The sequence below is a fragment of the Harmonia axyridis genome, chromosome 1, assembly GCF_914767665.1.
Source record: "Harmonia axyridis chromosome 1, icHarAxyr1.1, whole genome shotgun sequence".
NCBI lineage: Eukaryota > Metazoa > Arthropoda > Insecta > Coleoptera > Coccinellidae > Harmonia > Harmonia axyridis.
The window spans coordinates 85,373,275-85,398,453 of record NC_059501.1 but is presented as its reverse complement, the minus strand read 5'-3'; the positions used below and the strand labels follow the sequence as shown (position 1 = coordinate 85,398,453).

At 37.1% G+C, this 25,179-nt stretch overlaps 1 protein-coding gene across 1 annotated transcript in view; it reads right to left on the bottom strand.

The window, feature by feature from the left end:
- LOC123671662 (protein artichoke) overlaps positions 1 to 25,179 on the bottom strand; it is a 69,698-nt gene that overhangs the window by 15,837 nt on the left and 28,682 nt on the right. Inside the window, exons 4-11 of the mRNA XM_045605622.1 lie at positions 22,301 to 22,656; positions 21,512 to 21,758; positions 18,362 to 18,616; positions 14,283 to 14,565; positions 13,498 to 13,826; positions 9,010 to 9,193; positions 5,020 to 5,120; positions 4,709 to 4,904 (exon numbers count right to left, since the gene is read on the bottom strand). Coding sequence (XP_045461578.1) covers positions 4,709 to 4,904; positions 5,020 to 5,120; positions 9,010 to 9,193; positions 13,498 to 13,826; positions 14,283 to 14,565; positions 18,362 to 18,616; positions 21,512 to 21,758; positions 22,301 to 22,656 — 1,951 coding nt within the window. The remainder of the gene's footprint in view (positions 1 to 4,708; positions 4,905 to 5,019; positions 5,121 to 9,009; positions 9,194 to 13,497; positions 13,827 to 14,282; positions 14,566 to 18,361; positions 18,617 to 21,511; positions 21,759 to 22,300; positions 22,657 to 25,179) is intronic.

The window sequence follows — 25,179 nt, the reverse complement described above, 5'->3', positions numbered from 1 at the left end:
TGGCCAAATAAAGTCACAGTACATCATTTTTTCCACCGAAGAGGGATGAATCGGGATCGAGAGGATTGATTTCTGGTGTTAGTAATGACTCTTTAAGAATTATGCAGCTGAATACCCAGTGTATTACTAACAAACTGGATGAATTAGAGTTATTATTGGTGGAAACAAATACTGATGTATTAAGTATAGCCGAGCATTGGTGTTGTGAGGATGGTATTGTTTCCATGGTTATTGAGGGCTATGATCGAGCAGATTGCTTTTGTCGCACCTCCAGGGAACATGGTGGATGTGTTTTATATATTAAAGAAAATTTAAAATTCAATAAATTGAAAGTTTCAAGTTTCTCCGTGAAAATGCACGTCGAGATTTGTGGTGTTGTGATTTCGGATCGAGGCATTCGTCTAGGTATCATTAGTGTTTATCGACCGTGTAATGGTAACTTGGAACTGTTTCTTGATAGACTATTTTCTGCACTACAGTCATGTTTTGTAAACGTTGATCATATTTTCCTATGTGGAGATTTGAACATAGATTATTTAAAAGGTAATTGTAAAAGTTTTAAATTATTGAAAGATGTACTAGATTGTTTCGGTTTGAAGGTGACGTCTCAGCATGCTACTAGAGAGTTCACTAACATAAATGGTCATACTAGTATTTCAAAAGTGGATTACATATTTACTGATGTCTATCCAAATAACTATAGAGTTGTGGTATTCGAACCCCATCTTAGTGATCATAAAGCAATATTACTTGAGGTAGATTTCAAACCGAAAAACAAAAAAAAGTTAGAAACGTTCTCATTCAGAAATGTTAGTCAGGATAATTTAGATAAATTTGCGGCCTCTCTGTCTAAATGCAATTTTGCTGATCTCTATTATTATAATGATATTGATAGGTGCTTTGAAGCATTTGTAGATAATATTCAATACTATTTTGAACAATCCTGTCCTATATGTAAACTATCGTCGGCCAGTCCAGTGAAAAGATGGATATCACCTGAGATAGTCCAAAGTAAAAGCAACTTGTCAAATCTTCATTGGCTGCATAGGCATATTGGTTCCTCTCTGACATATAATAATTACAAAAAGGCCAAACATCAACATAAGGCACTAATAAAGACCTCGAAATATAAGTTTTATAGTTCAACTATTGATTCTTCCCTAAATAAAAATAAGACGGTTTGGAATATTGTAAATAATCTTACTGGGAGATCAAGTGGTGGCCAAAATGATGTCACCGTACATCTAAATGGGATTATGTGTAGCGATTCAAGTCAGTTAGCTAGTATTTTTGCTAAACATTTTTCCACAACTGCTGCTTCGAAATTGATGGTTCGTTATGGAGATCAGTTATCACAATCTTGCACATTGACTCCTTTGGTGAACAGTAGTTTTTTCTTCAATCCTGTTTCTAAAATCGAAGTTGAGGATGCCATTAAAGTTTTAAAAAATAAAAAAAGCGTCGGTATCGATTTCATATCTGCTAAAGTTTTGAAGGTCGCAAGCCAAATTATTAGTGAATACTTCGCATATCTCATCAATGCTTCAATCACAACGGGAAGGTTCCCAAATGTTCTTAAGAAATCCATAGTAATCCCAGTATTAAAAAAGAGCAATCTGAATGACATAATGAATTATAGACCAATATCCATTTTGAGCGTGTTTTCCAAAGTATTCGAAAAAATAGTTTTCACCAGGATGATGTGTTTTCTGAATAGATTTAACATAATCCATCCTGCTCAGCACGGTTTCAGGAGCGGTCATTCAACCCAATCAGCTGCTGTAAATTTTTTCGAATCCGTTTACGAGTGTTTGGACAGGAACCTGTCCGTGGCAGGTCTATTTTTTGACTTATCTTCGGCTTTTGATACACTTTCTTTCGAGTTCATACTCGAAAAGTGCTATAATTTGGGCTTTAGGGGCGTATTCCTGGACTGGTTGCATAGTTACCTAAATGAAAGAACTACGTCTGTTAAAGTATTATCTGCTTATTCTGAAAATCACGATATTGGTCTTGGAGTTCCTCAGGGATCCGTGCTAGGACCCCTTTTATTTATATTATTTGTAAATGATTTGCCTATAAAATTAGCTTCTTTCTTAATAACGCTATTTGCTGATGATGCGTCTGTGGTGGTTTCTGGCGGGAGTCCTGAGGAACTTCGGAGTACCTGTGAATTTATTATGTGGGAATTTGTAAACTGGTGCCGCTCAAACAATTTGATGGTGAACGTTGATAAAACTGTATGCGTTTACTTCTCTATAAAAAATAATGAAGTTAGTACCTTTAGTTTGAAATGTGGGGATAACACTATCACAACATCAGAAACAACTAAATTTCTTGGAATCCATGTGGACAGAAATTTAAGATGGACTACTCATATTGACGTGTTATGTAAAAAATTAAACAGTTCAGTGTTTGCAATCGCTAGAATTAGGAGTGTTTTACCTAGGTCCTCTGTAATGAGTGTATACTACAGCCTGGTATATAGCCATCTGTCTTATAACATTTTGCTCTGGGGAAGTAGCCCTGACTTCTCCAGAGTTTTTGTAGCTCAGAAACGAGTATTACGTACAATATTCAACCTCAATATGTTAGCGTCTTGTAAGCCAGTATTTATTGGGAATGGAATCTTAACTCTACCCTCGATATACATTTTCAAATGCTTACTATACGCAAAGGAAAATGAAGACAAATGGATGAAATTATCAAGTCATCATAATTATGTAACTAGAAATACGCAAATTTTTCCTATTACCTAAACATAGGACCCATAAATTTGAATGCTCTCCATTGTACCGAAGTATTAAGTTATACAATCATTTGCCACCATCTGTGAAGTCTTTGAATTTAAAATTGTTCAAAAAAGAAATCAAGAACCTCCTCTTAAAAAAAGGTTTCTATTCTGTAAATGAGTATTTATGTGACTCCTTAGTTGTTTAGTTTTCTTGTTGTGACCTGTCCTATACACCATGTAGTGTCTTAAAGGATTAAATAAAATTATTATTATTATTATTATTTATTATTATAAAGTCACACTGGCGAATGCTTCAGTCTCTTGGCGCTCAGGGAATCCCCTTATTTACTCTGAGCGTCCACGAGATTGCAGAAATATATGCCGTACAATGCGAGCATATCAAGCTCAAGTAATATCGAGTAGATTGATATTAAATCAAGCAATAAATATCTAGAGTCAAGTCAAGCTCAAGTATGTAATTTTTCACGAACTTGATTTTCAACTCAAGTAGTTGGTTAAAATGCCGAGCTACTTGGCTTGATGAATCTCTAGTCAGGAACTTTGAAGCGCTCCTTCATTCATCCAATTGCGCCCTTGGAGGTCACATAATAGTTTATAAATCTTCCGACGCATGAATGATCCTGCTCTTAAAAGCTCCAGACTTCACGTCGATGCTTTCCTATTTTTTTTTTTTTTTTTGGTTAACGGAGAGATATGTGGCGGGATTCCATATTCTGAAGACGTATTTCATTTGTGGGGGTTTTCAGAGGACGAGGGTGGCTTGGCCTCCCCAGCACACGTTCGCTGGGGGGTCTTATTGTATTTATCAAAGAAACACCGCACGTTGCCAAGACGTCGGGATGCTGGAGATAGATGGAACATGGAGATGTTAGTTGGAAGAGACGCTGTTGATGATCAGGTGGAAGTGAGGTGTATTTGCGTGATTTTGAGGGATGATCTATCTTACGGAACGGAAAGGACTAGAAGGTGGTAGTTTGGGATGTTCTTGTCAGTGCTTTCAGTTATTGTTAATATGAATCGCCTATGTAAGAAGACGGAGAAGGTCGAAGAATGGTGGAATTCATATTTAAATATTACATTCCACAAGTCATTATAAACATCATGTAATATACAGGGTGTTTCCTAAACATGCGGCAAAAATTCAGGGGGTTGTTCCTTGGACTATTCTAAGAATATTTTGTCCTTTGATGATTTTTGAAAAACCTATTTGTTTCGAAGATATAGGGGAAACAAAATTTCAGATAATAACATTTTATTATGAAAAATTACATGAAAATTCAACTCAACCTACAAAAACTGTTGAAAATGACCACCTCTAGCCAGCATACAAGCATCCAATCTTCTCCTCATTGACTGCCGAACCCTTTCAAAAACACCAGGATCATTTCTTATTAAGTTACACCCAGCAATGATCCGATTTCGCAAGTCTTCCACATTTTCTACTGGAGTGGTATAAACTAATGATTTTAGATGGCCCCATAGGAAATAATCTAAGGGGTTTTGGCCGTTTTTAGTAATTGGAATGTTGTTAAACAAATTTAAAAATAAATTGTACCTACTTAGTAAACACAGTGCGGTACGCATTTTTATTTAAACTATTATTAATTTTAAAAATATGAAAAATGTTGTTCGCCCTGTATCTTCGAAACAAAGAGGTTTTTCAAAAATCATCCAAGGACAAAACATGCTTAAAATAGTCCAAGGAACAACCCCCTGAATTTTTGCCGCATGTTTAGGAAACACCCTGTATAAATGAGCCTTTATAGTTCTATTTCGTTAAATTTGAAGATTGAGAAAGACTCCTTATAAACTGAAATTTGGGTCTAGACTCAAGTTCACACCAAAATCATGGCCCGTGAATCTCTAATAGACTTTGAGATCAAACATCTTAGAGGAACGGGACAGTTAGGTACGGTATGATTTCTTGGACAATATTCTATTTCGTATACTTACACCTTCTGATATCCGAAATAGCGTTGTGGGACAAATTTAACTTCTCCAGCTTCTTGGTGCCAATAGTCAGATCGAAAGTTATGATAGGCATGGCGTTGTAACTCAGGTCCACTTCTTTCAGCTTGTAAGGTATGTAAGGGTCGCTTGGAAAGGTCTTCCTAGTCACGAAACTTATTTTGTTGTGACTCAGATTCACCTGAAATTCGAGACATAGAAATTAACTTTTTGGTAGGGAGGTAATGATAATCATGTTTAATTTTAATGAATAGTAACAAAAGTGGAAATTGATTTCTCCAAGTTATTTGCCTTACCCGTTGCAATGAGAGACAGTCGTCTAGGAGTCCATTCGTTTTGTTATCCAGTTTTTCCAACTTATTGTGCGATAAATCTAAGGTCGTCAGGGCAACTAAACCTAGAAAAATGATACAGAATTATAAAAATTTCAAGGAACACTCTGAATCAGGCTATCACATCAAGATAATATAAAAATATAAGAAGATACTAACCTTCTTATATTTTTTATTATCATCATTATTACTTATTACGAATAATATCACTCTAGATACCTATCGAGAGTAGATCTTGTGTGTTTCGTATGTTCTTTCAATTCTTTTTATTGACAACATATCCAAATTATTGTAAGGAATTGTATGCATACACTCAGTATTGATAGATTGGACAAAGATAAGGATGAATAATAGAAAAGAGAGTTACCTAGTGACGTGTAGTAAGGTTCTTTTTTGAGCTCATTCATTTATGAGTCGAATGCACTCTTGGGGACCACATATACCTATATACAGTTTCGTTGATTCAGGGTTGATTCGGGATGCCAATGACGCAGAAATGATGATCCTTCGATAGTCCCTGACTTCACGTTAGTGATTTTTCATTTTTTTTTATATTTTACTGAAAAATTCGATCGTTTTTATACCACTGTTAACATAGATTTCTGTACACCTCAGAACCTTTCTGTGGTATAGGTAAATGTAACTGCAAGAAAGAGTATCAGAAGAAGTAAGAAACCGAAAGAGAATCACCCTGGTGAAATCTTCCAGGCTTGTATGATTTCAAAAAGTTCCTTCGAAATTTGAATACTGCAAGATCTAAGAAGTATCTGGATCTTGGCAAGAATATGGTACATCTTCTCACTGAATTATTCACAGGAATTTGACACGTCAGGAAGCACTTCACTCTGGAGGTCTTCTTTGAAGGAACGAAAGAAACTTGAAACAGCAGGTCAATATTTCCTTATTTATATAATCTGTATCCCATTTGTTACCTTTTGGTGTATGGGTTACATTGTCTGATTTCCTTATTTCATATTCGTTAAACTATCATATCTTTCGATTGAAGCGAATGAAGATGCCAACATATTTGCCAGAAAAGCGCTCAAATTTCTTTCATTGACCGATTATCCACAACAAAGAGTTTCAGGAGAAAAAAACCAGAAAGAGAAACTGACGAAGAGAACCTTCGTGGGTTGAATGATTTCAAAAAGTTTCTTCGTAACAATGATGACTACAAGATCAAAGAAGTATCTGAATCTTAGCAAGAATCTGCTATACCCTCTCGCCATCTCATAAAAATGATTCTAGCAAAGAACTATGAGTGCAGATTCTGCAGGAAGGAAGAATAAACTACGGATCATCTCGTGATGAAATTTCTCGTCATAGCTAGCAAAGGCAAAATCTGCTTTGAACAGGAAATGTGTAGAACTGAGGAAGTAGCCTCGTTGAAGCCATCCCAAATACTGGAGTGCATTAAAATTCTGGAAGTAGAAGGCGAGCTGTAGATCACATTATTGAGGAAGAAGAAACTTCAGATCTACTGGTGATGAAATACCTAGTCATAGCTAGCCAAGGCAGAATATAACTTGAAAAAACGAAGTAACCTCGTTAAAGCTATCTTAAATACTGAAGTTCATCAGAACTATGGAACTGGATGGCAAGCTGTAGACTACAACGACTAATAGTGACAACAGCTCTGATGGGGCACAAGAGACCATAAGGTTGTGGTGCAATGAAACGACCTCAAATCTTCAATCTACAAAGTGAAGAAAAAACCTGAATAAATATGATTCATAAAAATGTCATCATCAAACCGAAATCAACGTCTCCATCATCCAGACAAAAAGACCAATTCCACAAACGCCAAAACTACGCTCTACCCCGATAAATCCAACGCCATCTGGCGGAACGGCATGTTAATTACGTTTCCTCTCCTATCTTTAATTTCGTACCGTCAGTTCTGGCCGATCTCTTGCTCGGCTTCCTCCGAATCGGACCTAATAGCAGTAAATCAAGACATTAGACGGTCATTCCGCTGTGGAACGCCCATTTCTAAAGCCGGGGAGGACCTCGTTTCAGGGCCCAATAAACCCCGATATAATTTTTCTCAATGGGCAGCCGACCGTGGCAATTGTTATTTTCCTTTCGCATTTCCCGGCGGTGTTTTCCGCCGAGGGGTTGGAGAGGAGGAGGAGAGGTAGAGAAAGCTTCTTGGCGTTGGGAATAAGTAGGGCGAGGTCTTTTGCTTTAAGGAGATGTGATTATGTGAACTGGTTTGTAGGGTTGTCTTTGGGGTAATGGAAAGAGTTCGTGATTTTTTACACATACTTTTTGCACGATCCAGCTTTTTGTATTACCTACGGTATTTTTTTGCTTCACAATGAAACTGATTTGACAAATATCATATTTTTTTTCAAGTGTGTGAACACAAAAATGCAACACCAAGAAGGCTTTGAAGTTTTTCAACCAAATTTGGGAAAAAGCTTCAATGTTGAAAATATCAATGGATCAAATTTTCAAAGATTTTGAAGGAAAAAAGAAGGTAAAGGGTGTTTTTTTAGAGCTATAGCACTTTAAATTGCAATAAAACAACGATGGATTATTCGATTGACATGAATTTTATTTATCCGCAAGATAATCTTGTGCGGCATTACATTTTGAATATGATTTCTGGCATATGACCGCCACAGCTGGCTCGGATGTAGTCCGATTTACGATGACTTTTTCCAACATTTGTAGCCGTATATCGGCAATAACACGGCAAATGTTGTCTCCCAAATGATCAAGGGTTTGTAGCTTATCCGCATAGACCAATGACTTTACATAGCCCCACTGAAAGTAGTCTAGCGATGTTGAATCACAAGATCTTAGAGGCCAATTCACAGGTCCAAATCGTGAAATTAGGCGGTCACCAAACGTGTCTTTCAATACATCGATTGTGGCACGAGCTGTATGACTTGTTGCGCCGTCTTGTTGGAACCACAGCTCCTAGACATCATGGTTGATCAATTCAGCAATGAAAAAGTTAGTAATCATGGCTCCATACCGATCACCATTGACTGTAACGTTCTGGCCATCATCGTTTTTGAAAAAGTACGGACCAATGATTCCACAAGCCCATAAAGCGCACCAAACAGTCAGTTTTTCTAGATGTAACGGTGTTTTGACATACACTTGAGGATTAGCTTCACTCAAAATGCAGCAGTTTCGTTTGTTGACGTAGCCATTCAACCAGAAGTGCGAAAGTAATCGAAAATTGGACGTCCAGATTGGACTACATCCGAGCCAGCCGTGGCGGTCATATACCAGAAATCATATTTAAAATGTAATGCCACAAGATAATCTTGCGGATGAATAAAATTCATGTCAATCGAATAATCCATCGTTGTTTTATTTAAAGTTCTATAGCTCTAAAAAAAACACCCTTTATTTACAACCAGTTGGAAAAAAAAGCATTGGCCAAAGTCCTATGTGTCATTGCGAAATATCTGGGTTTGTGTAAAAAATCAATAATTCTTTTGTTGCTGAAAAAGTTCATCTGTTGAAGGATATAAAGAGGACTGTATATCTTCAAAAAATGAGGTTTGAAAAATGCTCTCAGGCATATATTTTGTGTCTGGTTATATTCACTGAAGGTTGATTACCTGATAATGAAACATGAGATGGTTGCTGTGTTGAATCTAACGGGATCCTTTCAAAAATGCTAATTTCCTATTAATTCGTATAAAATATTTTTGCAGTGTTTGTTATTATTCTGTTGGTGAAACTTATTGAATAGATCTAAAAATTTTATTTTTGTTTACGTTATTCCTAAGGAGTATTAAGATCAACTCAATAATTACATCGGTAACTAAGCAATATATTTCAAATAACAAACTGGTATTAGAATATAAAAGAGTCACTCCTTATGTAATAATAATGGAATATACAATATCAACGTTGAGTGGATGATTTGCATGTTATCTCCCTCAACGTTAATCTCAGTAGTAATCAAATCCATCGCCTGAAACTTACCATGAAAAGCTCCATTCGGTATGTAGGAGATGTTGTTGTTGGTCAAATTGAGAGTCAGCAGCTGCAACAGCCCGTCGAAAGCTCTGACGCTCACATTACGGATGCTGTTGTTCGCCAGATTCAGCTCGAAAACTACAGGTAGATTGCCGAAGGCGGCTTTGCCCAACATGGTGATATTATTGTCCTGAAATTCAACAAACATAGAGTGCTCTGTAAGCGTTCAACCGGCCCTGATGAGTTGTCGGACTGCAACAGCAGTGGCGACTCGTGAAAATTCATCAATTTAGAGGAATATGGCTGTTTGAGATTGGGTTTTACTCTCACACTGTTACAAGCAAAACATAAAATTTGATCTGAATCGAAATTCGTTTTTATATAGTTTGGCAATTTTTAATTCCAGAAAAACTACCTCCTCGAGCGGGAGTCGAACCCACAACCTCCGAATAACTAATCCAGCGGTCTCACCCATGAGCTACCGAGGAAGCTGAAAGTTTCAACCGCATGAGAGGATTCACTTCTGCCCTAAATTGAAATTTTAGGTATTAACATACAAGTCCGACAAGGTGGAAATTTTCGGTGTACATGTTGAATAACCAATTCAAACTTCCTCCGAAATCTCGTGTGGTTCTCATCATCGAGAACATAGAAAACTATAGCAGAATATGAAAAACAATTACTCAATAATTCCGTTACAACAGATCTCACCGAGTAGATATCTAGCATTTAAATATAAATAACAATTTCATGATTTTTGCCAAATTTTTTGTTGACCGTGTCATCAGAAAGAATAGTGCATAGGGTTGAGATTTAGAATGTTGCGATAGGGTTGAGATTTCATGTTTATGAAAACGTTTTCAGAACCATTATGGCAGCATATCGAATATCCAAAAAAAAAAAGTAAACCTCTGAAGCTTTGAATGATCTTTCATTCATGAGTTTGTTGCTACATACCAGTAGGAGGCCACATACAAGGTTTTCTTAAGTTGGAGGTTCAACATGACCAACTAACATTGTTTGACTGCTGCTTTATATCGGTCTTTTCCAAGCTCACAGAATGTCTCAAGATCAACATCTCTCGATATTATAAAGAAATTTCTCATTTTCCTTAGTATCATCAATTTAGGAACATCCTGTATAGTTCTGCATTCTCTACGGACGCCAATGCGGCAGGAACGAGTGCCCAAAAACTCCTGAATTTTTGTTCTGTTTTTTAGTATACATTTTCTTTAATTTAATATTTCTTCATCGGCAGCGCCAAACCTGCAATCCCTAACGAGCCGCCCCTGAACGGCAGTATTCATTGCTTTGGTTCTACCGGATGCTGGATTTGGAAGTTTTATTCAGATCCGTCAACAATGAATCCTTTCACGATGGACGCGATAGAGTAAATGCATTTGAGTTGCTTCGTTTTGATTGCATGGTTGGATAGATGCGAAAAATAGAGTTTGTGAATGATTGGATACACTGGATTACGATAAACTTGGAAACGCTTTTGTTCGCCTCGCGCCCAATATTCAATCTGCTGTGGATTATTTGAATCACGTAAAAGTGGAGCTAAACATGAAAAATTCCAGAAAATGAGTGGAGCTAGTTCCACTGAATGAGTTGAGGAATATCAAGAGTTATTGAATTTGAAAGTTTCCAAAGAAGCCAACTATCAAGTAACGTTCTTGAATGACAGTTATTACCCGTGGTCTACCCTGTCCTGGTCTTAGGACATTCATACCTGTCTCCCTGAATCGCTGCAACATTCTGGACACACTTGTATAGGAAACTCCAAACCTTTCTGCAATTCTTGTGTATGTCCACCCTTCTTCTCGCAAAACTACCGCTTGGGCACATTCCTCTTGAGTCAAATTGCGTGTTTCGCGTTGCATAGCGATCGCGTGTAGAAAATCAAACAAAAGAAAAACTATTGATCACTAGAATTGATCGAGAACAACTGATTTCAGAATGGAGACAATACATTCAAAATCTGATAATCTCATCTTTTTTTATTCCTGCTAGGAAAAAACATCTGTATTGAAGAAAAACGTTGAAAGTGGATAACATAGGCATGCATAATTCTGATAAAAATTATTATCATTGAGGTGTAGAACAAATTTGAGATTTCCATAATGTGCGTTAATTATTTTGCGCAGTGTATTTCAAAATCACAGACCTTGCTTCGAAATGATAAACACACTAGAACGATCCAGCAAAAACTCCTCCCTAATCAAGAACAACCAGGCACTCTCCCAAAAACCCGGAAATCACCAGATCCCACCTCCAAACAGCATCTCCTCACATCTGCAGCCTCTTAACACACTTCTAACCACCCATTACATAATCATTACCCACCACTCTTTGTGGCGACATTATGCTAATTCACTGCAAGAACGCAAGGACCTCCGAATATATAAATTAGCTTCCTCCACCTGAGAGGCAATTTCCTGGTGATGAACGCACCCGAATCTGGATGCTGGAGCGTCTTCTTCTTCGCCCTGTACATGCCGATGAGAGGAGCAGCCGCCTATGCGAAAAAGACTCCCGGCCAATTTAAATTTAAATTGAGCGTCAAATTTATGTCCGCTATTATATTAATATCGGAGTGGAATGAGGCTGAGTTGGGCTAAATGGAGACGGTGCTTTAGCTCGAAGAGCTGGCATGAATTTGGTTGTTACCGGAATTTGAATTGAGGCATTAGAGGTTTGATTTAGGTATAGTGGTTTAGGATTTTGAGGTGGGATATAGGCAACACTGGATAATGGGACGAATACATTATTTCACAGCTTTTTCCGGTTTGTATCAGTCATTTTCGAATTCGAATTATTGCTAGTGCTCTGTCTCAATTGATTGGTTCGAGTCATTTATGCAAAATTTGAGAACAAAATTGTTTCTGGTCTGATATGTACAGAGTGGTTCAAATTTGATATTTGATGAGAAGATCTCCGGGACTACAGTAATAAGAAAGGATTGGAGCACATAATTTTGAGGCTTTCTTTCGTCAAACGAATGAAAGTTGAAACAGCATAATTGTCATGTCATAATTTCCTTATTCCATATTCATCAAACTATCATATTTTTCAATTGGAGCGAATGAAGATGCCAACATATTTTCCAGAAAAAGATCTCAAACTTTTTTCATCGACTCAGAACCTTTCTGTGGTATAGGTGAATGTTCCTAAAAGAAAGAGTTTCTGGAGGTGGAAAAAACAGGAAGAATAATAATCTGGCGAAATCTTGGATCCTTTCAAGAAGATTCTTCGAAACTTTAATACTGCAAGATCCAGGAAGTATTTGAAACTGTAGTCATAATATGCTACACCTTTTCATTGGATATCTTACAGGATATTGGCAACTCAGGAAGCATCTCATGAGAATGGGTCTAGCAGAAAACGGCAAGTACAGGTTATGATGATGAGGAAGAAACTTCGGATCACCTGGTAAAGGAATGCCTCGCCATCACTAGCCTACGCAAAGAATTGATTTGGACAAGAGACTTGTAGAAGTGAAAAAGTAATGTTCTTGAAGCCATTCCAGATACTTAAGTTCATTAGAACTCCGGAACTAGAGGACGAGCTGTAGACTAGGATGACCAATGGTGAAAACAGCTCTGATGGAGGACACAATTGACCATGAGGGGGCGGTGCAATAAAACCTCTTTTAAGTCCAAATCTAATCCTATACTTCACATTCTTGTTGCTGCTGTTATTGAATAAAAACATGATTGTAGTAAAATTTTTCTTTGAATTTATATTTTATGCTGAAAAAATCCGTTTCTCTCTTCCTTTCAATTGTAAAAGTTATGGTTTCTACTAGAAAATACCTAACCTTCTATTATAACTCAAAAACTTGAAAGTAACTGATATTGTCAGCATTACCATCGGAATTTATGGAAAATTTTGTACACTATCTTATTGTTTGACATTAGTGTTTAGCATTTATATTCAGAATCTGTTTTGATTCAATCATATGTAGTAAGATATGCGATGTATAAGATGAAATATGAATATTCGTCTTATTGTGAACAAATTTTAGGGTACAATTTCTATTATACACATCAATGTCATAAAAACTACCTCCAATGGTATCATCCCTATTAAAAAAAATATCTTCAAATGGTAAGGCACATCTTTCGAATGAATGTGAAATATTTTTACTACAATATTTACAGTCAATATTTAGGTGGTATTCAACTTCAAAATGCTAGAGCGTATTCAATCGACCTCTACCTATATTTAACCCTGTCATGGAACAATAGAAAGACCGAAAAAATTTAACGTATAGCTTTTCAATTGGCAAGAGCAGAATACCCTGACTACACGTTTTGGGTTATCCTAAATTCATCATGTTAGGTATGACAACAAAAAGTTCATGGTCAAATTAAAGTAGCTGACTAGACTCTTCATTTCAAACAAAGCACCCATTCTATCTTGAGTTATTCAGAAATAGTCAAAATAGTTTTCTGCTCATATTTAACTGATATTGTTCGTTAAAGTACTCACCTGTAAATACAAATACTGCAACGAACTCAAAGTTTTCAAGGCTTCGTAAGGTGGCTTCTGAATTCCATTATTGTTCAAATGAAGCCGTTGCACGGTCAAGAGACCGCTGAAACTTTGGCTGGTCAGATTGTCGGCCAGCTGATTATTGCCCAGATCGAGCTCCAGCAAGGAGTTCATAGACGGCCACAGTTTGTCTGGCAGATGAGTCAGCTGATTATTGGAAAGGTCTAGGTAGGACACTGATTGGGGGATGGTAAAGACCTCCCCTAACATATTGCCCTGAATCAGGAGTCGCCTCATGCCGTCCAATCGTGTAAAGGCCCCTCTGGCTAGGCAAAGAAAGGAAAAATATGTTATGCTCGGAATAATCACACTGAGGAATCTTGTTGGTTGAGATATATCTCGAAAATATTCCGTTTTTATTACGTAGGCGTACAACTTTGCTTCCGCCGTTTTTTTATTATTATTTGGCATGATTGTACATTCTGAAAGATACTTTTTGTTGGTACCTACTGTTTGTTATTTTTTTTAAAGCAGATGCTTTTTCACTTATCTTCACAATTCTTTTTTTACTCGTCTTTGATTCAGGTGGAAGTTAATTGTATTGTACAATGCTTTTGTATTCGAAAAGGTCAGTCATTCATATAGATCATATAGGGTATGTTATACTCAATATTAATGTATATTATCTCAACAAAACAAATCAAATCCATTAATGAGGGAATTACTTCATCAAAAAACAAATAAAATACATCAACGATAAAAAATTACTTTAATATGTTTACCTATCTTCTTCAAGAGATTATGGCTCATGTCCAACTCCAGAAGGGTGGGCAGGGCACCGAAAGTACTGGGCTTAAGGGCATTCATGTGATTGTAGCTCAAGTTCAGGAACCTGAGGGAGAACAAAGTCTGGAAGACGGAGTTGAAAATTTCAGTCAGGTTGTTATGGGATAAATCTATGGTGTGAAGTTCGTACAACTTCGGGAAGGTGGATTTGGGAATTTTTATTAGTTCGTTGTGGGACACGTTCAGAATTTTTAAGCCTGACATGTTGGCCAGTGGCACCTAGAAAAAAAAACATGACGATATAAGATGGTTATCTCAAAACTTCAATGAAATTATTTTTACAAGTAAATGATTTCATTCATGGTAAATGATGATTGGTTTGTGAATTTGTTTACAAAATAAACTGAAATATTGAAGGTATTCATGTTATTCCGAACAAAATTATTTCTATCCTTCCTTTTTACCAAAAGTTGATAACGCATATATTATAATTGAATCTGAAAACAAAAAAAAAAGAAACAACAAGTGGGAAAAATGTTATATAGTTTTCATTATCTCGATTCAAAGTTAGCGATCCAATTAAAAAGAAAATCTGAAACTGAATAGATACTGCGGAAACCACCATAATATTCATAAATTGGACAAGTAATCACCAAGTAGTCAATGGTTTCTTCTACACCCCACTCACATAGTGGGCTTTCAATAGAATGCCATTTGAAGAGCATAAACCAAATTTTTCTAGAAAGATTAAAACCTAGAACTTTCTCTGAAGGATCAACGATTAGACTTTTGTTGAAGACATTACAAGAACTCCATCCCGAACGCCAAATTTCCTTGTCAATTTCACTAGATTGAAGGAAGTTATTAATCCATAAAGGTTTACGTGACTTTAATATGGCAATTCTAAAATCTAGGGGGTAAGATACAATTGGAAATAAGTTAGGGTAAAATTGAAATTTTTCCCAAGATTTCTCGACTGCAACCTGTCCACGAATATGAGGCAGAAATATATGTGAAAGCACTGGTAACCAATATAAAGGTATAGATTTAGCAGTTACAATGATAATTCTCATAGGAACCATAAGCTGTGAATCAATTTTAGAACATGAACACTATCAAACCAAACAGAACAACAGCATTCAGCAGCAGAAAAAACCAAGGCCAAAGCTGTCGATCGCCAATAGATTTTTTAAATAAGTTTAGTGTGTTTTTTGTTCCTAATTAACAATGATCACACCAATGGAAGAGTTCACAACTACAAAATGTATCCAATACTAATAGTGACAGTAATTATAATCAGGATCCGAATTGGGTGCATCTCGGCCACTACGTTCTATATTTCTACAAAAAAAAAACAGCGATTGCATTCATTCTAATCGAAGTAGACAAAAAAGAACTGGCCCATTATTCTCGTAGTATATTGTTCGTTTGATCCCCGCCAATCGAAAACCCATCAACGCCACGCATAAAACACTCGCTGATCCCCGTCGGCAAACATCAAACGGAATTATTCGGGAAAAAAACGGCGACTATCAAAGAATGCCCGGACCCGGTTGAAAGAACCCCGTTCTTCATTTAACACAAAAAAAAACGAGCAATTTAACACACAAAGCTCAGTCGACCGGTGATCGGAATGAAAGATCGTGCGTTTCCGGGAAATTGAATTATTTTTCGAGCTATCGCATCCGATTTTCCATTCGAAGGAAAACCGTTCTGACGAGGTTACAGGGTAGGAACTTGAAAGGGGAGGTGGGGGTTATGGTACATTGGGTTCCGATAGAATTTAACGTTTGATTGGTTCGAGGAACAAGCAGGTTGTTAAACGTCCCGAAATGTCAAACGGCAAAAATGATGTCGAGTTAGTTGAGTTGATAGAAAAAGGTACTATGGGCGATCCATGACATAGGTCTTTTCTTTTCACTCTTTTCTAGTTTATCCAGTTGAATGACGATGGTTAGACATTATATAAATCGTCTTGAATATCATGAAAACATCCTGCTCATATTACTCTTGTGTTTAGTCATTTTGCTTTCGTTATTATTGAAAATATTTCAAAGATTTGAAGATTAGGGAAAATAATTTTTTTGAGTTGCGTTGATGCCGTAATCTGAACAAGACAGAAATTTCCTGTTTATTCTTGAAAAATCAAGATAAATATGGAAAATTGAAAACAATATATCTTGGGGTTAATCTTGATTCTTCTTAGAATTTCAGGGTCCACTAGCTGTTTCTTCAAGTGTTGCTGATGCCATCGCCCTTCCCACGACAGCTTTGGCCTTGGTTTTTTTCTGCTGCTGAATGCTGTTGTTCTGTTTGGTTCAATAGTGTTCATGTTCATAAAATTGATTCACAGCTTATGGTTCCTATGAGAATTATCAGTGGAACTACTAGATCTATACCTTTAAATTGGTTACCAGTGCTATCACATATATTTCTGCCGCATATTCGTGGACAGGTTGCAGTCGAGAAATCTTGGGAAAAATTTCATTTTTACCCTAACTTATTTCCAATTGTATCTTACGTCCTGGATTTTAGAATTGCCATATTAAAGTCACGTAAACCTTTATGGATTAATACCTTCCCTCAATCCAGTGAAAATGACAATGAAATTTGGCGTTTGGAATGGAGTTTTGTAATATCTTCAACAAAAGCCTAATCGTTGACCTTTCTGAGAAAGTTTTAGGTTTCAATCTTAGATACCAGAAAAATTTGGTGTAGTTACTTTAAATCAACTTAGGACTAGTCATGGTCGTTGCAATAGTAGGTATGCTCTTCATTCTGATGAAAGCCCACTATGTGAGTGTGGTGTAAAAGAAACCATTGACCACTTGGTGAATACTTTAGATTTATAAACTTATAAAAAATCATTAACGAACAAGTCGGTGGAAACATTCAGAATGAAAGTAAGTCTTCGTTATTTCTCAAGAATGCACCATCTACATATGTCTCCACTGTCAGCTCCGCAGTTCTAATGAACTCCAGAATCTAGGATGACATGAAGATGGTTACATCCCCACTCTAACAAAGTATTTTATCGTAAACAGGTGATCAGGAATCATTCCTCTCCTCCATTGAAGAAGTTTATGATAACCCTCTTCTTTTAAGGTGAAGCAGTGCCCTGTAGAAAAGCAAATGAGGAACAAGTTGCTACTGATATCCAAATACTTTTTGGATCTTGCAGTATTAAAGTTCTGAACGAACTTAATCCCACAAACCTCTGTTTCTTATAGGTGACTAGGAACGTCGTCAAGGACATTCTTTAGACCATGCTTGATACATGATAGTGTAGTGACTCTGTCTGGTCACAGATGGCGCTATGGATGTTCGCGCCATACTACTTCGATCCAGGCAGATTTGAAGGGGTCGTTGCATTGCAACAGGGTCACCTCTCACACCCTCTGTCTTGGGCAGAGATCGCTAGAAAGCTCGACTAAAGAGTCCACCAGCGATCTCGGAACGAAACATCAAACTCCTGAGAGAGGAAGTACCTCGTGAAAGACTCTCCAAAATAGTTTACCACGCAGATTATTAGCAGCTCTTCTGAATGAAATATCACCTTCGCGAAATCCAATAATGCAACCTATGTTGAATTCATCTAGTCTTCGATAATATTCAGTTTTCGTACTATTATAGGAATAATTTCAACATCAAAAAAGAAAGAGTAACATTAAACCAAAAGAATTTCAACAAAAACCAATACCGAAATTGACTCAATCTGTCAAGAAAATTTGCCAGATAGTTTTTATTGTAACAACAAAGCAATAGTCAAATTTTCAATAGCTACTAAATGATTTCGAAAGACATTTTGATCAATCTAAACCTTTGAGTAGTTCAACATCTCTAACAAATTCAGGCAGAATAATTCAATTTCTAATTCGTGTTGCATTTTTTATGCCACAGAGTATATTTTATCACGATAAGACTTGATTTTCTGCTCAAATACTTACTGAACCTTAAGAGAGATGTGTATACCAAAAATTTCGGTTATAAATTCATTAATACTGGGTGTTCTTCCTTTACTATATCCCTAAGAAAATATCATGAATCAGTTCAACCCTCTCCAAGTTTCACTCACCTCGTTCAAAGAAGTCAACTTATTATACGACAACCTCAGCTCTGCAGCGTAAGTGGTCTCGTCGAACACTTTCCTTGCGAAGGAGTCTATGGAATTGTGCGAGAGGTCCAGAACGGATATGTTTGCACAGTTCTCGAACGCCCCGTTCTCAATCACGCTGATATTATTCCTGGATAGATCGATTTTCGCAAAATACACATCCTTGAACGACAGCTTCTGGACCTCCGTAATGTTATTTTGCGAGAGATCGATGAGCTGTAATAAAGAGAAGAAATTTATTCAGCTTACAAGCGAGGGAGATGATGCGAAATTCTAAGAGAACCATCAATATCTGCGGGGTTGCGGATGCTGGGAGAGTGGTGTTTGTGGTACGGGGGTTGTAGGAGAAGGAAACGGAAATTATGAGGCGAATTTTCATGAGGATATTCGGGTAGTTTTGTTGTGATGATCTCAATAATTCATCATCGAAAACGTTGTGATATCTCTTAAGTCTATGGTTAATGAAATGGTCAAATGAAAATATAATCAAACTTATGGATGCCTATCCGGCCAAATCTCTATTCTTGTGTCTGCGACACAAATACCATTAAAAAACCATGAAAGTAGATGCTTGGATAGCAATAGCAGCAAAGATTGCAATATCTGCTGATAATCTACTGATATATGCAAAAAAAGGTCGCTATGCCATCAACGTCTTGTTTGTTCTGATCTTTCTTTATCTCCTTCAAGAGCGATACAAGTACTTCAAAGCTCCTCTAGCCTTCTCTGTGGAAAGATTCGTATTTGCTTTCAAAATGGACATCAACTTCGGCAATCACTTCTTCATTAGAGCTAAATCCTTTTCCCTGAAGCATTCTTCTGAAGTCTACATTGAATGTTTCAATATATATCATTGTTCTTTTTTTTATTATTGTCTCACAATAATTGGTTTTCCTTTTTTATTCATACTGTTTCATTATATTATATGTGTATCTATATATTTTTGTTTTGCAATTAAGTTAATCAAGCAATTAAGCACACTTTGAGATTCCAAATAGTGGATACTGTGTTGGGTGATCATCACCTGTATGTATTCCTGCTTATATAAATAAATAAATAAATAAATAAATAAATAAGAAGTCAATATCTAAGATGGGTGGTCAAGCAGTTTGTACCATGTTTTCATCAATTTGTGACCAGGAGTACCCACTGTTAATGGTTACACCTTTGTGAAGATTTTCGATGATCAATATACAATGTAAATTTCAAAATAAGAATGCCTCAACCTTGCCAGAATATATTTTGGGTTTTGGGCACTTTGCATGGCTTTCACCAACTGCTTTCCACTCGGTTGCTGCTCTCTTTGACTTCAGATTGTAGTGATGAATGCAAGTTTCAACAACTCTTTGATATCGACGCTAGAATCCCTGTTTATTCCGCATAAACCTCTTCAAACAACATTCGCTATCGAGCTAATGTTCGCGCAAAATATCTTCAACTTCATCGCTATCTCAAACAACTACAATTTATGATCTCTCAAATTCATTTCGCTGATATTTATGATGTTTTTTGCCAAATTCAGGTGACCACAGTCGTGGTTCTCCAATCACGTTGAGAATCATCATAACACCTTCGAGCTGAGCTTCGGGTAATGGTGGGACTGTTGACAGGACACTGTCTGTGCAAATAACTTTTGTACTGCATGGATAAGTCAGCAGATAAGATATGCAGGCTCTATGGAAAGGAGGTAGAAATTTCCTTAGCCTTGGTCTGCAATGTTTTTACTTGTGTTCCTCAATTTGAATATACAGTTATTATCAACATTTCTTTCAATGTGGAATATATTGCTCTTTTATTTTCAGAGACACCTTGACTTATTGACCTCAGTATAGGCGTCAGTTGAAGGACTTTTTCATAAAGTACTCTTTCTTGATGAGGTAGATTCTTTTCTTTGTAGACTAATTGAATTTCTCTCAATGTAGACTTTTCTCAGTTTGAGGAGCTGAGAGTCTGTCTCATATTATTTCAATTAAGTTCCAGCCACATATCCTTCCAGTTTGAAATAAATCAATCTCAGCTGAAAAACCATGAAACAAAAAAAAATGTAAATTTCGAAAGCCAATGTCCCGTACTCATATCCAACAGAAACGTCTAATTTAAACGCATCACGTAAGGACGTCTAGGGATATTATTTCCGCATGCACATTTGACGAATGGCTTTTGTTCCCGGGTCCATTAGTATATTACACGTTTTGCATCTTCAATAAATCGCTCAGAAGTTACTTCAGCTCAGCGAAACATCCGACGACGTACGGAAGGATGAATTCGCATGAAAACAAGTCTAAACTGCAGCAGGAATAATGCATATTCAGACAATGTCCTTCTGTTCATCGTTCACGGATGAAACAGTTATATAACTATGCGATTCGAAGCGATGATATTCCGTTATTTGCCGACTCTAGGGATTTCCTGCGAAAATAGATGGTATACTTTATATCCATGAACGTGTCTTGAAGTTCACCTGGTGTGGATCTTGAGGAATTGAATATCTTCATCTTTGAGCTTTATGATGTAGATATTTAAATAGTTAAATAGTTTCTACTTTGATGGATGTCGAGCTTTCAACTTATGAGAGGTCACAATATTTCGACCAATCTCACAAAAAATCGCTGGGCATCAAATCAGGAGTTCTGGCTTGCCAATTCTCTATTACTTTTTATATAACTGCATCTTCTCTCATCTGCTACATCAATTTTTAATTTACGGTCTGTGGTATCAAGCTGAGCACTGCTATCAATGTGTTTGTCAAGAGCAACATGCTGTGTAGGTATCTGGTTTTTGCCTTTTTGACAAAACAAAGGGCAGATCCATTTACATGATCAATCTGGCTATATCCTGGACTTCCAGGTCTCTTTTCATATCTGAGCTGAATCTAGTTGCCAAACCAATATCAATCAGCTGAAAACCCAACGAGACCTGAAAATCCTACTTTCAGTCTGAGATAAGAGTCAAAACAATAATAAAACTACACATTTAACTTCTTATAGCACAAAAAAAAAGTATGCATTCATCTTGGTTATCACTGATAATATCTAAAAGAGGTGATAAAACAAGAAGAGAGCAGTAGTAGCTGTGAGTAAATATTCCCATGCTGAAAATTAAATTACTCACCTCCAAATAATTCAGTTGATAAAACATCTGATAATCAACCTTCTCCAGCAAATTTCTTGCCAGATCTATGGTTCCAATCCTTGTCAAAGATGCGAAGGTTCCTCTGGCAACGTCGGATATTTTATTGTCCGATAAATAAATTCTTCTTAGGAATCTCATTCCTCTGAATGTGTTCGAATCTAACCTCTTTATGCTGTTGTGGGACATGTTGAGGACTTTCAGAACTGTGTTCCTCGCGAAGGCACCTCTAAAATATAGACATCAGTTTTCTTCAATCATTTACTACTACTAAAAACTTCTAGCAGTGCAATGGTATAGGGTGTACCATAGCCATATCTACCAAAAGAATCTGTTCAAAGGATACTGGGAATATTTTCTAGAGAAGTTATACCATGATTCAGTATATTTTGGAAATATACATACATATTTCATACAAATTATTGTCTCTCAGGGCAATTCACATATTTAAACATTCTTAGATTTGCTGAGACAGTATTTGATAGAACTCTGAAGTGTTTGTTGACCAGTTATTGCAATTTTGATTATTACTACATCCTTAAGGCAAAAAGTGAGTTAAACGTTCATCCAAAAATATAAATTACAAGAATTTGTTTTGAAGGATCGAATGGTAACATTTAACAAGCCACTCCTAGTACTTTGCATGAATAACTGTAACTTTTGTGGAAGACAGCTTCACAATAAGAGTCATGACACGTAATCAGTACATCCTTTGGCACACTCTATAATCTTGGACTATCAAACTACCAGTTAACCTTCATTACAACTGACCTTGTGATCTCCGTGAGAGCATTATGAGAAACATTCAGCCACCCCAACTTCGTCAGATCTGCCATATGTGAACCATCGATCTTCTTGATCTTGTTGAAGCTCAGATCTAACCTCTCCACATCTCTAAGACCCCTGAATTGGTTCCGAACAAGGGTTACCATGTTGTTGCCATGAAGATCCAAGATCTTCAGCTTCCTCAAGGGCTGAAACGCCTCAACGGGTGGTGTGTCAAGCAGCCCATTGCTCAAATAAAGCTTCAGAAGAGTACCTGTCATAGCACTATCTGAAAGAATGTCTTTGGGTAGATTGGTCATCTTGTGCTGGTCCACGTTGAGGATGGTCAGTTGGCTCAGGATCTGGAAGAAGTTGAAAGTGGATTTGAGTCAAAACTTAACTTGCAGGATGATATGTACCTACTTTATGTTTGTAAGGCTTGTAACCACTGATATGGTTATGAAGATTGAAATATACTAACTGACAAAGAATCTACAACACCCAGAAGGAGCTGTTTAAATTTCAATTTTTTTTTGGTTAAACATAGATAGTATAGCAAGGAGTAATCGATTGAAATTTGGAGAAAAAAACGAAGGGTTCACAATTTTTTTCAATAAATTTGTTAATAATGTGTTTATACACCGCGATTATCTATACTCTTCCCAACACGTCATGGCATTGATGCAATGAGTTGGTCTATTTCTTCTTGAAGGATACTATCTCAAGCTACCTGTCCTTCATGTCTCAGAGCCGCCAAAGTCCGTGGGCGCTGGGGTAAATTTCAATGCCTTCTATCCATGATGTCCCAAACATGCTCTATAGGTGGAAGATCGGGCGATCTGGGCGGCCATGGCGAAAAATTCACATGGGTTGCTTCGAAAAAGTTTAAACCAACTCTGGAAACATGATGTCGGGCATTATCTTGCTGAAATATTGGATTCTCGAGCCGGTTAAGGTGAGGGAGAATATATGGCTATTTCTTGAAGGTAACGCAGCGCTGTCATGTTACTTTGATAAAGACTAAAGGTGACCTAATTGCATGTGCAATAGCATCCCATACCATAACGTCTAATGTCCGGTGTACATGACGCTCAACATCAAAATGAGGTTCACGTCTTTCTCCTCGACGTCGTTTATACCATCTTCGGCCATCACATGCACCCAAGAAGAATCAATATTCATCAGAGAAGACGACCTGATGCTCTTCCAAATTCCAATGTTGACGTTCACTGCGCCACTGTTATCATTGCCGGCGATGCTTAACTGTCAGAGGACAAGATAATGCTGCTGTCCAAAAGACCTTCTCCGGCGGTACACCGTTCGGACAGTTACAGAATGGCCTTGTTCTCCTTACCACTCATCAGCCAAAGATCGAGTTGTCGCAAATCGGTCTCTTATGACCATAAGTCTAAGATGTCGATCTTGAACTCCATTTGTAGCCCTTCGACGTCATGTGCCTACTCTTCTTCGATTTTGGGCAGTATCAAACCACCCTTGAAACCTCTCATAACAGTAGTTGGATTTCTGTTCGTACGGTTAGCGATTTCTTGAAATGATAACCTCGCCTCCCGTAGACCAATAATATCTTTTAAATTCACTAAGCTGGCGATAAATTCCACGTACACGTTCTCTTTAACAACATTTTAACAACAACTTAACATTGACTTTGGATGTCCTCAAACAACTGGTTTGTTGTAAAATTCAAAAAAAACTTGCAAAAAACGTTAAATAACAAAGATTGGTCAGATGAAAAAACCTTCACGAGTTTTTCCTCCAAATTCAATCATTTACTCTTTCCTAAACTATCTATGTTTTACCAAAAAAAAAAAAAAACAGATAAAATTTAAACAGCTCCTTCTGGGTGTTACAGTTTCTTTGTCAGTTAGTATATTTTTTTGCTCCTTCTTATTTTCTGTAGTGGAAATAGTTTTGCAGTCATGAGTTTCAGGCGGTTTGATTAAAGTTACAAAGAAAAGGTTACAAAAATCCAATTACACCTTTATTTAAAATTTCACTGCACGCCCCTGTGTAACGGTCCATTCAATTATTTCTCCTCATCCCAGGAATAAAGAGGACCATTTCACCTTCCCGTACAAATAACAAAACGACGAGCAGAATAACAAACTTGCGATGAAGTATCACGTATTCAAATTACAAAAGCTTTCAGTCGAATCCACTGCCATTGATGTGTTATGCAAATGGGGAACAGGGAAATGCTAACGCATTTGCATTCGGTAATCGACAATCAATCGTAGTGGTAGGGCCGATGCATTCGCGCGAATTCAATAATTTCTGAAAGCGGCATTCTGGCTGAAACAGATAGCGGATAAGATATCTGAAATAGTGAACAACAGTTTGTCGCGCTAAACGTACAGCAGAACAGGATGATTCACGTATCAGACAGCGTTATGCACAATGTGCTTGCTTGGTGCAAAGCACAGGGTCGAGTAAGGCTTTCAAAGTTAGGAAAACCATTTTTCCTACAACTGCTATGAAAAGTAGCGTATTCTCCACAGCTTACTCAATTCCAAAACTATCTATTGCTCATACTGTGGGAAATATTATTCCCTACGGCACTTTGCCAACACCTCGCTTGGTAGACCAATGAAATTGGGCATTTGAGTCGTTTCTATAGAAACGCAATAAATTAGCACATACTGTCAACGAAGGCCATTTTGATTTGAATCAAGTCCATTTCTTGAATTATTGAAATTTGTGGAGTTGTAGGAAAAGTAAAGTGTGCAACATGTGGAGAAAGTCCTTTTCTCGCTCGTGTGTTTGCGGCACTCGCCTTTCAGGCTCGTGCCACAAACTTCCACACTCGCGAGAAAAGTTGGACTTTCCCCACTTGTTGCACAATATACTATTCTATAAATGCACATTTT